Raw genomic sequence first — 16,037 nt, 5'->3', positions numbered from 1 at the left:
CGCTTTTCTACCTTCAAGGTACTCAAATCGCTTTGACACTACTTCCACATTTACCGATTCACACACTGATGAAGGGAGCTGCCATGCAAGGCGCTAACCAGCACCCATCAGGAGCAAGGATGAAGTGTCTTGCTCAGGAGACAACGGACGTGACGAGGTTGGTACTAGGTGGGGATTGAACCAGGGACCCTCGGGTTGCGCACGGCCACTCTTCCACTGCGCCACGCCGTCCCTATATCACACTCAAATGACCTACAACCCTTTTTTGCTTTCACTTCCAAACACTGCACTTTGCTCAATGTTTAACAGCACAGTTACGACAAGCGTCTCACAAAAGATAGCAGCCGAGTTGTCCAAGTTTCACGGTCACGGCACAATCTGCTTCTCAGTGTCACAACCTACTTTTATTAAAAAACATTATTCTAAATACAGTAATCATTCATATTAAATGATTTACAATGTATCTCACCCACCACTGCCACCAGGCACCTGCATGTTCTTTGAGATACTGTGCAATGACAAGACAAGTGTTGTTATAAATTAGGATCCACATCTGCAGCAGATGGACAGGTGACTATTAATGAGTGTATATGGCCGCCCTACAGGTGTGCAGTGTTTATTTTAGAGCACCTTTGGTTAATTCAGAGAGAGGCAACAAAAAAGCGATTACTAAGCTAAACTGTTCAAGTTAATGTACGTGCTGAATTTATTATAATTTCACACACACACAGACACACACACACACACACTTTTGGCTTTTTGGCCAAGCGTGCAAACTCAACAATGACGTCATTTAGCGCTGCACTCCCCCTGCAAGCCAACGCCACAGAAACACTGGGCAGTAACATTAGCACCAATATGACATACGAAGTGTCCAGGCTGGTCGACACATATTACAGATTACTAATTTAGATGTTTACAAAGTCACCACAACAACAAGCTGCTATTTTTCATGAAACTACTGTACTACACATTGTAGCTGGACTAACCTCACACATGTTAAATATAGTTAAAAAGTGAAAGCAAAGCAGATTATTTCTCGATATTTTGTACCTACAGCTGAACCCACAGCGGCGACCTGCCCCCTCCTGTCATCATCCACTTCAACTGGACTTTTTCTGGAGTAGTTCTTACTTCTACTGGTCTCTTATCAGTTTCTCCTCCCAGTGGGCCTTATCAATAGCTCCAGAACAGTGTCATCATCATAACTAACTCCACACACAAAAGCTTAAGACAGAATAGTCTGTAAGGAATGACAAAAATGCTTCATATGAGATTTGTTGACCTGGGAAGCACTTCCTCCACATGTGCAAACAACAGAGAGTTAATCATTTAATTTAATCAAAAGCTGCCCTGCACAAAAAATATGAATAAATGTTTGACCTCACCATAAATAAATCATACATTGCAACAGCCACAAAATTGTGAAAACACACGTGGAGTGGCTCAGCAGGAAGTTACATTTAAAATTTTCAGTTAAGAATAATAACAGTGATGTTTGATGATGTTAAATAACAAATATAGCTTTATAACAAAAAAAATATATAATAATTGTCTTAATGCTTTTCTGTAAGATCTGAGATCAGTTTTGGAGGTGTTCAAGCTGGTCATTATCGACAAGACACTAATGGCCCGATTTACTAAAACAGTGATTCTGATTCTTGTTTCAATGAATGGTCACATGGTGGTATTCGGAGAGCCAAATGTTTTCTAAAGTGGTACTTAGTGAAAAGACTTTGAGAAATACTGTACTAAAGGTTTGCATGTACTAAAATAGGTGCAAACCTGATAGCACACGCAAAACTGATCTACTAATCGTGTGCAAAGTGGATTGTGTCTGATAAATGAGCAGAATAAGGAGTGCAATCTATTCTGCATCACGGTCTTCAATAATATGCAAAATATATGCTGGTCATCAGCCCCAATACTGGGAGAAAAGAATGCAAATATACCGTATTTCCTTGAATTGCCACCGGGCATATGTTATCCGCATGCCTCGATTTACCGCCAGGTCAACCTCGTTTTGCAAAATAATTATCGCATGCTTAGAATTAGCGCATGCCTAAAATTACTTCCGGGTCAAACTTGTTTAGCAAAATAATTAGCGCATGCCTCGGTTTACCGATGGGTCATACTCGTCACGTCACGAGTGTGTAACACCGATGGGAAGTAAGCCATATTTCCTCTCATGGCATCCCCTCATATTACCTGGGCCGTTTCAAAGTTTAATCTCACGAGCATAATACAGGCGCTCACGTAACCCGCTGCAGCCTATCGCACTCTATATAATCCAGCATTCCAAGATGGCTGCTAGGTGCGGTGGCTAAACCTGGGGACATCTGAAGCCGGTGTGTTTTAAAGTTGTCGTTTGCCTACATATCGTAAAAACAACCGTCCAACATTTTACAACTAATTGTAAACTTATAGGTGCCGACCATCGGGGTCGAGTTACGATGAGAGAGTGTGGCGATGTTAAAATATTAAGCCGAGTTGGTGAGTGAATTTGTTTGCTAATAGTAGCTACTAGCCGTACCCATGTATTTTCTATGGGCTGTTAGTATCGGGTTTTAATCCCGTTTCCTCCTATGTTTCAGATCCGATTGAATTTATATTTATGTCGAGTCTTTATTTTGGGTACTTACATACGGTGACTGAGTGTTGTGGCGTTTTAAGGCCATCTGCATTTTTTATTCTACATATTAACTGTTCTGAAGGTTTGCATATTTATGTAATTGTTCCTTTAGTTTTACAAATAGGAGAACGTTTCTGTTAAGGGTTTAATTATTAGTATTTATTTCTATTTCATATGTGTCGTTTGGAAAGGTAAAATGTGTTTCTTTAAGTTGTTTAACCATTGCAATGGCTTCGGTTGCCATGGTTTCCGGTTGCTATAGTTATGGGCAGTTCCGTTTCCGCCGGCACGTTAAACAAAGTATTAAACGAGCTCCGGCATTAACAAGCAACGTACCGTCGGTAATACTACACGGGAGATAGTTCACCACGGTTGCAGTTCAGAGAAATAACCACAGAAAGCTTCCTATTTTAGTGTGTTATAAGTGACACTATATAAGTTGCACTCGTTAAAGTTTAGGACGTTTGGGCTCTCACGTTGCCAGTAGATGGGGATGGGTGTGCTAACCGCAGCTCACACGTGCGTTTGTTTGCTGCACAGTTACTTCACGAACGGCAGGTTTAGTCACGTGTTAGTTAAGTTTGTCGCGGGGGGCGCTGGTGCCTATCTCAGCTACAATCGGGCGGAAGGCGGGGTACACCCCGGACAAGTCGCCACCTCATCGCAGGGTCAACACAGATAGACAGACAACATTCACACACTAGGGCCAATTTAGTGTTGCCAATCAACCTATCCCCAGGTGCATGTCTTTGGAAGTGGGAGGAAGCTGGAGTACCCGGAGGGAACCCACGCATTCACAGGGAGAACATGCAAACTCCACACAGAAAGATTCCGAGCCTGGGATTGAACCCAAGACTGCAGGACCTTCGTATTCCCGCGACCCCAAAAGGGAATAAGCGGTAGAAATGGATGGATAGTTAAGTTTGTTAAAGAGACCCTGTTTTTTTTATTTTATCAACTGTGCCTTTCATGATGGTATCCTTACATCACACTCAAATTTATAAGCGCAGGCCTAAATTTACCGCATGCCTTTGGTAAGCGCAGGAGTGAGAAGAGGTTTTAAATTAATTAGCGCTCCGGCAGCAATTCAAGAAAATATGGTAGTTATTTAGCACACGTGTTATTTTAATTTTTTTTTCATAAAGAAATACAATCATGTGTGCTTACGGACTGTATTCCTGCAGACTGTATTGATATATAATGTATATATTGTGTTTGTTATGTTGATTTAATAATTAAAAAATATATATTTTTTTTAAATTTTATTTCTTGTGGTGGTTGAAGACTCCTGGTGGTGTAAATAACACGCAACACATCCACTAATACTGCACGCTATTTTATAGATTGCACACGCTGTTTAGCGCTTCTTATTTGAATCTTAGAAGATCCGGCCCTTAGAAATTACGTGTACTTTTAGTGGGCGTATTGCATGTGATTTACTAAGACTGTGTGTACAATTGATAACTGGTATTATTGCGTATATGATGATTCATAGCACATTCCTTTTATAACGCTCTTACCTTTGTTATGTTTTGAAACAAAGAGCGGACCTCTATGTACCATTATACTGGGGCATTTTAGAGAAAGTCCTGCAATGTATATAAAACCTAAACCACTTTTTTAGCACACTGAAGGTGCGCTCATGGGAGACATTGGCACTAACTGCGAGTGTGCGTTGGAATGTTCCAGACCCAAGAACATGCAAATAGCAAAAAGTGTTCTTCATATCAATGGCAAAACAAACATTAGAAAAATGCTAGCAGACACCAAAATGCATCAATTTAATTTGTTTCGATCAGCCCCTTAAAGGCGACCTATTACGCAAAAACAATTTTTCTTACCTATTTGTACCTGTTTTGTTTGACATTAAACCATGGAGGCATTGCAGAGATAATTATAAAACATTGCCTTCCTTCATACTTCCTCCAAACGAGCCACTTGTAATTTGCCCAATTTGTGACGTTTTTTTAATTGGTGGCGTTAGCGGATATATCCATATATGGTCGAGTTTTATCCGAAGAGCTTAGCATCAGTCTGCCATTCTAGTCCGACTTTGCAGTCAATAAGGTCCTTTATTTTTCTATCTTGTGGCGCATCCGAAAGTTTGAAAACGGTCTTTAAAACATAATCTATGCACAATTTTGACCAAAGAACCATTACATGTTATACAGAAGACAACAAGGTGTTTTGAATGTAAGAAAAAAATATATGCCCCCTTTAATAAATCCAACAGCTATTCCATGTTACAATTATTTTGCTGAATAGCTGATATTTTTTTGACAGTCCATGTTGTCAAGCCTACTTGGATGAAGCTCCAGCGTGATCGACTCCTTTCTCACAGCATTCCTGTGCGAATGCTCGTTTGCAGTCCTTTCCAGACAGGCTGAATATAGTCACAAAAAAGCTGCCACAGATCAATTTCTCTTGATAAATCAAATATTGTTACAAAAAATATAAATTATATCTGCATCTTTCCTCCCAGTAATGTGGGTGTTCTGATGGTTAACATATATTCTGCATACCAGTATTCATGACAACAGACATGCTAAATTAATTGCTCTCCTTGTTACTCACTTAAAGGGGAACTGCACTAATTTTCGAATTTTGCCTATCGTTCAATCATTATAAAAGACATGACACATGTATTTTTTTTAATGCATTCTAACTCGTAAATAAACATGTAAATAACAGTCCGTCCTCTATTCCACCCATAAAACCCAAAAAATAACCACCCAATACAATACTTAACAATACTCCATTTACATTTTGTGGCTTGAATATTAACCAAGTATTAGTGACATTGTTATTACAAGCGCTAATACAAACAGACTATTTATAGCGGCGCTGTGACCACTAGCGTGTTTGCTTATGTTAACATAATCGAGTGGTAACCTGTTTCCTTGCTTCCCTGCTCCTTGGAAGTTTATTGTAGATCATAAATCATGCCTCTCATCTGGATAGAAGGACGAGGACATAATCTGACAAGTTGGTACACTTTGACAGTGAATTTTCCCCCGGGAATGGAGAGAAAGACATGAAAAGACATTTGGTTCCACATCTCTTTTTTTCCACAAGGATTATGAGTCATTCTTCATCTAAACGGGACTAATAACTTTAACAAGCTTCTATCAGCCGGCATCTTAAAGACAGCAGACATTGCAGGGTAAGTGATGTTTCATTATGTTTATTTGCTCTTAAGAAGTCTGCAGTGAGTAATAATCAGTGATATTGTCGAAAACAAAAGTGAACATTGTGATGCGTTTTTGAAATGACTGCAAATCAGCAAAATACTTAAATGTCAAATGTTATTATAAATGTCCCCTCTATTACATTAAATATACACTTTCAGCTTGTATATAAAACCTTAATGGAGGTGTTTGGATGTGTTTTAAGGGCTTTATAGGCAGAATAGAGCAACTACCATAGGCTCCATTGTAAGCTGACTTTTGATTGCATTTATTTACAATTTAGAATGCGTAAAAAAATATATATATATTTTCTTGTCTTATGTAAGGATTGTGAATGACAGGCAAAATTCCTAAAACAAGTGCAGTTCTTCGAAGAGATGCCATCCTCTACGCACACCTTCAGTAGATCAGCTTTGCGTGTGCCTTCAAGTTTGCTTGTGTTTCAATACACGGACTAAGGGTATAAACTGAAAAAAAATATATCATTATTTATAAAAAGGTATATTTATTTTAATCAAGTTTTCTTTGTCTACATACATTTTGACATGACTTGCATCTGGTTTTTTTTACAGTGACAGCGCTCTGTTAGTCATAATTGAAAAAGATGCGAAGGTTACAAAAAAACAACAAATATTTGCTAATTTGCTAAAAGAAGACATAAATAAAATAGATAGGTTGTCTTTTTCATTTCGACATGATTTGCCATCAGTTCTTCACCAGTGAAACAACCTGTGTCGGTCATTTTTGCAATGAACATCAAGTTACAAAGTATGAAAGAAAATATTTGTATATAAATCAAGTTAAAATTAAAAAAAGAGAGAAAAGAGATATTTCAATCAAGTCAAAATGTATTACTGATTTAAAATGTGTGATTTCAGCATGGATTGACCAACCTTTAAGTTTTACCTTTGATTAGATGTTTCTATATTTTTTTAGAGGGGAAAAAATACTTAAAAATATGAATGTGTTTGATTTGTTTCAGAGATATATTCAAAGATGAACCCTGTGCTTCCTGGAATGTTCCGGGTCTTTCACAACTTTCTGTGGCTATCATTTCAAGAGGAAACAATGATAGACACACACTGCTGTGGGAGGCAAAACAAAGGCAAGCTGTAACGTGATGCTGTTTTTCTCTCTGCTTAGCGGGACAAGCCATCTGGAACACACAAGCACGCACACATACAGTACATGTACACAATACTTCGTAAAAGTCTTGGGCCAACACAACAGTACTAACAGCTAGTAGCAAATTACAAACATTAGTAATGATTAATAACAATACAAAATAGATGACTAATTCAGTTTCCAGTCCATTCAGTTTAGAAAGAAGGGCACGTATGTGGAAGCTATACTGAATATGAAAAATATTTGCCTCCCAAATCTGCTTTTAATAATATTTTGGTCTCCAGCCTGTTGCCGAGCTAGAACAACAATGCTGGACAAATACATGTGTGTCAACACTCAAGAGCAGGTGTGGCCATGTGTGCACCTTTTGGAGTATGCTCTGGATTTACGGCGTGTTGATCCAAACATGCTCTGCCCACACAAACACTCAGCATGTACACAAGACAGTTATAAATAAAAGAGTCGGTCGTCATTTCCATACTAGCTTAGTTCCTGCTCAGTGCTTCCTATGACTTTAGGATGAGTTATGGGTGTTTCCTTATATTGTTTGTGTCATCATTTGACACAATCAGCTATGACCCCCCCAAAAAAGGCAGTACATACGCGCACATGCACGCAGATATCCATGAATTAATTTAGTGGCACATGTATTCAAACTAATTTTGAGGTCAAACAAACATTAAGTTTATTAGTTTAGCAATCCTTTCCATAGCAAATATACACGGTTATAGAGTCAACGTGTCACCATTGTACGGCACATAATGTTTTAACAAGTGTCAAAAGAAGTTGATCACTGTCAATATTTATAACAGCAGCAACAGTCAACCACATGAGCACATCTCGCCTCGTAACGTTCGTAATTGTCATAAAGTGTAATAGTTGTTGGCTGTTCTTGAGACGTGAAGCAAGTTCATAAGCCACAATAACATTTTGTACAACTTGAAGTACATCTTCCCCTAAATCGTTGGTGTAATTGTGAGCTGTGTGCGACTTTATATTTTGTATGCGTGGTGTTTCTGCGTCACGTTAGCGATCACGTACACACTACACTGACTGGTTGTTACTCATTACCGACACACAAGACTTTGGACTTGACCTGCTTGAGATACTAACTAGCACATAACTCACCCTCTTTTTTCTTTCTTGTTTTGTGTTTAATATCAATGCAAGGCTCTGACATACTTCATATATTACTTCACCAAATGGCCAACAAAGTCATAAATTACAACAGAAGCAATATGTTTACCGTGGTCAAAGACCCTCTATATGACAAGAGCACTCTACCTTAAAAGAACAGTATAGCGCTCCTGTCAAAAATAGCAGATCTTTGACTACCATTTGTGAGATCCTCTACATCAGGGGTAGGGAAACTGTGGCTCTTTTGATGACTGCATCTGGCTCTCAGATACATCTTAGCTGACATTGCTTAACACGATGAGTAATGAATAATTCCGCTGGTAATCACAGAGTTAAAAGTAAAACATTCTCATGCATTTTAATCCATCCATCCGTTTTCTACCCCACCTGTTCGAGAAGTCGCATTAACGGTAAGAAGCGTGTTACTTATTATTGAACGGGACAAGCGGTAGAAAATGGATGGATGGATGGTTGGTTTCAGAATAACGATGTTATTCTGAGACGCATTATACTCTAAAAATGTTGGTCTTTTTTAAAAATGCACACATTTAGTTGTATTCAGTGTTAACATTTTTATATGGCTCTCACGGAAATACATTTTAAAACATTTGGCTTTCATGGCTCTCTCGGCCAAAAAGGTTCCCGACCCCTGCTCTACATCAATGGTTCTCAAACTTTTTTCACCAATGACCACGTCAGGAAAAACTTGGCTCTCCAAGTACCACAATAATGGCCAACATTAAAATACAGTAGCATATTAGGCCTAAGTATTCCTTAAAATTAAGGCAAAATGTTTTTTGTTTAACAAGTATATTTAATTAGGCCTGGGCGATATGGCTGAAAACTATATCACAATATACCATTTTTATATTTATCAATAATTATACATTTTATGACTTAAGCCTGCCAATAAATACAGTAATTTAATTTGCAACTTACCAAGAGTGCTATTTATCAGTAGAGAGAGGAGGGTGTCTGATAGCCAGGAAGGATGAGCGCAGCTAAGGTAAGTTAATAAAATAATGAAAGTAGATTTGAAGGTAGTTGCAGATTCGAGGCACTAGGTGGCAGTAGTGTATAAGCTATTGAACACTGTATAGAGTACTTTGGGAAGCTCCTCATTAAACTGACACATTAAAAGTGTCAAGTTTCTCTTCTCACTATATGCAGTGAATCCACACCAAGACAGAAAGACAGCGCAACCAAACAGCGTGTCCATCCCATTGCTCTGTGAATACTTAAGTTAAAGTACCAATGATTGTCACAAACACACTAGATGTGGTCAAATTATTCTCTGCATTTGACCCATCACCCTTGCTCAGCCCCAGCAGTGGTGGCTGCTGCTCAATTACAACCCTTGCTGCTGAGTGCCAAGCAGGGAAGTCATGGGTCTCATTTTTATAGTCTTTGGTATGACTCGGCCAGGGTTTAAACTCACAACCTATATATCTCAGGGCGGAGACACTAACCACTAGCCCACTGAGCATGTTATATATATACTGTTAAAGTTAAAGTACCAATGATTGTCACACACACTAGGAGTGGTGAAATTTGGCCTCTGCATTTGACCCATCTCCTTGATCACCCCCTGGGAAGTGAGGGGTGCAGTGGGCAGCAGTGGTGCCGCGCCCGGGAATCATTTATGGTGATTTAAGCACCAATTCCAACCCTTGATGCTGAGTGCCAAGCAGGGAGGCAATGGGTCCCATTTTTTAATTTTTTTTTTATAGTCTTTGGTATGACTCGGCCGGGGCTTGAACTCTAACCACTAGGCCAGTGGTTCTCAACCTTTTTTCAGGGATGTACCCCCTGTGAACATTTTTTTAATTCAAGTACCCCCTAAGCAGAGCAAAGCATTTTTGGTTGAAAAAAAGAGATAAAGAAGTAAAATACAGCACTATTTAATCGGTTTCTGATTTATTAAATTGTACAACGGTGCAAAATATTGCTCAATTGCAGTGGTCTTTCTTGAACTATTTGGAAAAAAAGATATAAAAAATAACTAAAAACTGGTTGAAAAACAAACAGGTGATTCAATTACGAATAAAGATTTCTACACATAGAAGTAATCATCAACTTAAAGTGCCCTCTTTGGGGATTGTAATAGAGATCCATCTGGATTCATGAACCTAATTCTAAACATTTCTTCACAAAAACAGAAATCTTTAACATCAATATTTAGGGAACATGTCCACAAAACATCTAGCTGTCAACACCGAATATTGCATTGTTGTATTTTCTTTTTCACAGTTTATGAACTTTCATTCATATTTTGTTGAAGTATTATTCAATAAATATATTTATAAATGATTTTGGAATTGTTGCTATTTTTAGAATATTTAAAAGAAATCTCACGTACAGCTTGGCATACTTTGACGTACCCCCAAGGGTACGCATACCCCCATTTGAGAACCACTGCACTAGGCCACTGAGTAGGTAACTGACCTGCTGTTAGCGTGTACTTCCCTTTGCTCAGTGACATTTCCTGTTTCCTGGGTTCCCAGCTTCATAATTTCTTGTTTCTTCCGAACAAAAAATATATGTATTGAATATTTTATCGAACGCATTTTGTATTGATATCGATTATGTGTCTATGGCAATACATATTGATAGTTTTATCGGCCCAGCCCTACATTTAATATATTGGGCCACTGTAACATTACACAAACTGTACAAACTTCATCAACAATCATAGTCCATATACAGTGCGTATTTAACCACTAGATACAGCCCGCGTACCACAGTTTGAGAATCACTGCGCTACATGACATTATTGTGGTGCTTTTGTAATATGGTGCAATACCGCAAGTCCTCTTTATCCCAGGTTTCATTTTAACTCATGGATAAAGTCTGATGTCATTCCTGGGCTGGATTTGGCCCACGGGCCACCAGTTTAATATCCCTGCCATAGTGTGTACAGGCAGTGGTTCTCAAATGGAGGTACGTGTACCCTTGGGGGTACTTGAAGGTATGCCAAGGGGTACGTGAGATTTTTTCAAAAATATTCTAAAAATAGCAAAAATTAAATAATCCTTTATAAATATACTTATTGAATAATACTTCAACAAAATATGAATGTACGTTCATAAACTATGAAAAGAAATGCAACAATGCAATATTCAGTGTTGACAGCTACATTTTTTTTGTGGACATGTTCCATAAATATTGATGTTAAAGATTTATTTTTTTGTGAATAATTATTTAAAATAAAATTCATGAATCCAGATGGATCTCTATTACAATCCCCAAAGAGGGCACTTTAAGTTGATAACTTCTATGTGTAGAAATCTTTATCTATAATTGAATCACTTGTTTATTTCTCAACAAGTTTTTAGTTATTCTTATAACTTTTTTTCCAAATAGTTCAAGAAAGACCACTACAAATGAGCAATATTTTGCACTATTACATATTTTAATAAATCCGAAACTGATGACATATTTTACTTCATTATCTGTTTTTTCCAACCAAATATGCTTTGCTCGAATTAGGGGGTACTTGAACTAAAAAAAATGTTCACAGGGGGTAGATCAGTGGTAAAAGGTTGAGAACCACTGGGTGTACCTAGTTTTGGTTTAGCTCCAGCTGTAACAGTGTCCTTGCACTATCCTGCTGTTCCAATGCCTTTGCACTAATAAAGTGTCTACTTTACAAAACATGGGCATGCATAACAAGTTGGTGATGATTAGAAAGGTACAAAGGGGACCAAACACAAAAAAACACGGCAGAGTGGGCGGGGCTAGAGGCATGCGAGTCAAAACATTTGGTGGCGTGCAACATTGAAGCTTGTGCAGTTAACTGGCAACTGCATGACTCACTCACTCATGACGACAGCCAAGAAGAGTTAGACTTAAAACATGAGATTTTGTTAACACACACACGCACATGCTGGTGTCCCACCTGGCCGCAGGGAGGTGTTGCTCCTGGCCTGATGGACACGGCACGCACAGTCCCGGTTTGGGCAAGAGTTCCGCGTTGCTGTGGTAACCCGTCAAGACCACTCCCTGGGTCTGCTGCTGCGGCTGCCGACTCATGTTTCCCCTCCTGCTCTTCCCTCTGTTTCAACAACATATGACGTCCGACGACCGTGTGCTACAGCACGTCACACGAACCTGCATCTACACGGACCCTATCGACTCCTCGTAACCCCTAATGAACAAACAACTTTCCATTGCCTGCGTCCTTGAGTGGCACTGGAATTAAAAAGAGTCGTCGCGGCGTGGGCTGGACATAACCAGGGCAGCCCACCGGTGCATTACAGCGACGCCATTGGCTGAAAGTACAGCCAACTGTTTTAAAGCGACGGCGCTCTCTATTGACCGCGGAGTAAAACTAGACATTAACGTTTGAATAGGGCAAGTTAGTGTTGTAGACTGCACGCTAAATCCTGGACATAAAACTGTTTGTTTTCTCCTCACTACCCATTGAATAGACCTACCAAATATAAAGTGTTGGAGCTACTAAGTGTTATTTGAACTACTTGCGAGTGAGGTCTGCTTTGGGTTTTCTCCCGTTTGTTACTTCCGCACTAAACGTGTTTAACCAATGAGAGCTGGTGTTTGTTATCACGTGGTATACAGCGATACATTTGCGACTTTTCGTAGGTTTTGTCGTGGTAATAAGGCAGAGAAAACGCCACCTGTTGCCAATTGTGCTATAAAACCGACATAAAATGATGTCTTAATATATGATCAATAGAATAAGTACAGCGTATGTAATTTTGAAATCCTTTAGTATTTTCTTCTTGATAGTTACTTCCACAGTAAACAAGTTTGACTGACCAATGAACTTAGATTGATAGTTCCTAATGGCTTAGGGTGATTTTCTTACAAACCCTGTTTCCATATGAGTTGGGAAATTGTGTTAGATGTAAATAAAAACAGAATACAATGATTTGCAAATCATTTTCAACCCATATTCAATTGAATGCACTACTAAGACAAATTTATTTGATGTTCAAACTCATAAACTTTATCTTTTTTTGCAAATAATTAACTTAAAATTTTATGGCTGCAACACGTGCCACAGTAGTTGGGAAAGGGCATGTTCACCACTGTGTTGCATCACCTTTTCTTTTAACAACACTCAATAAACGTTTGGGAACTGAGGAAACTAATTGTTGAAGCTTTGAAAGTGGAATTATTTCCCATTCTTGTTTTATGTAGAGCTTCAGTAATGTTCCCGGCTACAGGTGTTTTTAGGATGTCTGAAACCGCATTTGGGAATCTCATATGCAGCTGAAAGGGAAGCAGAGAAAGGCCTGTCTGATGCAAATGAAGCTAAACATCTTCATGCTGTATGGGTCCAGCTGCAGCTCGCGGGGCCAAACCGAATGAAAAAGGAGAAAAATATATGGAGGGTGAAAAAATAAAACTAATTACTGGAGTCACCACTACAACCTCAAACACACTCACCTCAAGAAGTGGATGTAACATGCTGTGGATATTCCTCCTCTTGCTACTCCCCGGCTCCTCTATTCCCGACGCTCCTCAGCGCTAGCTAGCGTTAGCATCCTTCTACCACTCTTCACCTGGACCATGCCACCGCTCCACTTCACCTCCGACCTTCATCGCTGCCAATGTCCTTCATCTGGCACACCCTGGCATCACAATCCTCCACACAGTCGCTCTGGTCGCATGTTTACCTACAACTACATGTCACCAAATTCCATCCCGTCATTCTGGTCCTCTCGTCCTCAGCCTTCCTCATTACGTCATCACAACAATCCATACGTCAACTTGCTCAACCTCCGTCCACTCCCCCGATCCTCTCAGCCAATCACAAAGCAACTATGCCTGAAACTGGCTCTTCTCAACACACGCTCACTCAGCAATAAAAGCCTGCTTCTCAATGAATTTATAACGGACAATAATCTTGATTTCCTCTGTTTAACTGAAACCTGGCACAACCCCCTGAACTATTTTTCTTTAAACCAAACTACTCCCCCCAATTTCACATACATGGAGAAGGCTCGCCCTGAGGGGCGGGGAGGTGGAGTTGATACATCTTGTAGAAAGGACATTAAAACAACCTCCATCTCCATTCCCTTATTTGAACACACTGCCTTCAAACTCTCTGGTCCCACTCCTCTAGTCACCGCTGTCGTTTATCGCCCCCCCAAGCCAAACCCCACCTTTCTCTCCGATTTTTCAGATTTTCTGACCCAGCTTTGTGCCATCTCCCCATCTGTTCTCCTCCTGGGTGATTTCAATTTTCATGTCAACGACACAAATAATAAACCTGCCTCTGAGTTCCTGGATCTACTACACTGTCTCAACTTCACACAACATGTCAACTTCCCCACTCACACCCGTGGTCACACTCTAGATCTCGTCTGCTCCGCTGGCATCACAATAAATCACCTCTCCAGTCTTAACATTTACATCCCAGACTACCTGGCTATTATTATGGACATCAACATCCCCGTCCCCCCTCCCAAAGACTCACGCAAAATATCCTTCCGGAACATCAAATCCATCTCCCCCCCTCTGCTTTCTCAGCCTCCCTCACCACCATGATATCGACTTCCGCTCCCCCACTACCTGACAACCCCTCTGGTGAACTTCTACAATCACACACTCTCCTCCTGTCTTGGCCATTTAGCTGCCATCAAAATCAAAATCGTCACTTTCACACACTCAGCACCCAGGTACACCCCTGAACTCCATTTAATGAAATTCTGCAAACGCCAACTGGAAAGACTCTACAAGAAAACTGGTTTAACTGTCCATCACCAAGCCTACACTGATCACCTCCACCAATACACAGATGCCCTCAACTCTGCTCGATCCACCTACTACTCCGACCTCATATACACTGGCTCTTCCAACTCCAAAGCTCTCTTCTCCACAATAAATCAACTACTCAAACCTACTGACAACATCTCAAACACCTTCAACACTATCAAATGCAACGCCTTTCTATCATTCTTCCAAAACAAAATAGACACCATTTACATCAACCTGATTTCCTCCGCCACTCCCTCCTCCTCCTCCCCACCTGCTTCCCCCCCTGCACCGCTGTGCCCCTGTCTCACTTCTCCCCTGTTTCCCCAACACAGCTATCCAAACCCTCCCCACCTGCTTCCCCCCCCCTGCACCACTCTGCCCCTGTCTCACTTACCCCCCGTTTCCCAAACACAGCTATCCAAACTCATGGTGGGCATGAAAAGCTCCACCTGTGCTCTGAACCCCATCCCATCTACTCTGGTTAAAAACTGTCTCCCACCCATTTCCCCAGTCATCATCAACATCATTAACTCCTCCTTCAGCTCTGGCTTAGTCCCTGACACCCTGAAAATGGCAGCTATCACCTCATCCTCAAAAAAACCTGGACTTAACCCTGACACCATGAGCAACTTCCGGCCCATCTCCAACCTTCCCTTCCTGTCCAAAATACTTGAATGTGCCGTCGCCACTCAACTCAAACTCATCTCACTTCCAATGATCTGTTCGAACTATTTCAATTCGGCTTCCGTGCACGTCACAGCACTGAAACAGCCCTTCTCAAAGTCACCAATGACCTCCTCCTTTCCTCAGACTTCGGCCACCTTAGTATTCTCCTCCTCCTTGACCTCACAGCAGCTTTTGACGCCATCAGCCACACCATCCTCCTTTCCCGCCTGGAATCATCCCTCAACATCACCGGCTCTGCCCTCTCCTGGTTAAGGTCATATCTCCCTAACAGAATGCAATACATCAGTAAAAACAACTGTACTTCCTCCACTGCCCCTCTGTCACAAGGTGTCCCCCAGGGTTTGGTGCTTGGTCCACTTCTCTTCATCCTATTCATGCTCCCCCTCGGTAACATCATCCGCCGCCATTACCTCCAATTCCACTGCAATGTAGATGATGTCCAGCTATACATCTCCACAAAATCCATCTCCTCCATAACTCTCTCCACCCTGACCGACTGCCTCACTGAAATCAAATTATGGATGCACTACTACTTCCTTAAA

The 16,037-nt window shown here is 40.4% G+C and overlaps 1 protein-coding gene across 7 annotated transcripts in view; it reads right to left on the bottom strand.

Annotated features, from left to right (window-relative positions):
* Positions 1-16,037, bottom strand: part of arhgap18 (Rho GTPase activating protein 18) — a 57,669-nt gene that overhangs the window by 38,003 nt on the left and 3,629 nt on the right. For 3 of the 7 annotated variants that reach the window (XM_061901248.1, XM_061901249.1, XM_061901250.1), the window contains exon 1: positions 11,966-12,567. The exons of 2 other annotated variants lie outside the window; for them this stretch is intronic. In XM_061901248.1, coding sequence (XP_061757232.1) covers positions 11,966-12,114 — 149 coding nt within the window. In that variant the 5' untranslated portion in view covers positions 12,115-12,567. Of the gene's footprint in view, positions 1-11,965; positions 12,568-16,037 lie in introns of those variants that run through there. 2 more of the 7 variants (XM_061901252.1, XM_061901251.1) reach the window with 2 other exon arrangements.

This window comes from Nerophis ophidion, linkage group LG05, assembly GCF_033978795.1.
Source record: "Nerophis ophidion isolate RoL-2023_Sa linkage group LG05, RoL_Noph_v1.0, whole genome shotgun sequence".
Taxonomy (NCBI): Eukaryota; Metazoa; Chordata; class Actinopteri; order Syngnathiformes; family Syngnathidae; genus Nerophis; species Nerophis ophidion.
This window is presented reverse-complemented; position numbering and strand designations above follow the sequence as displayed.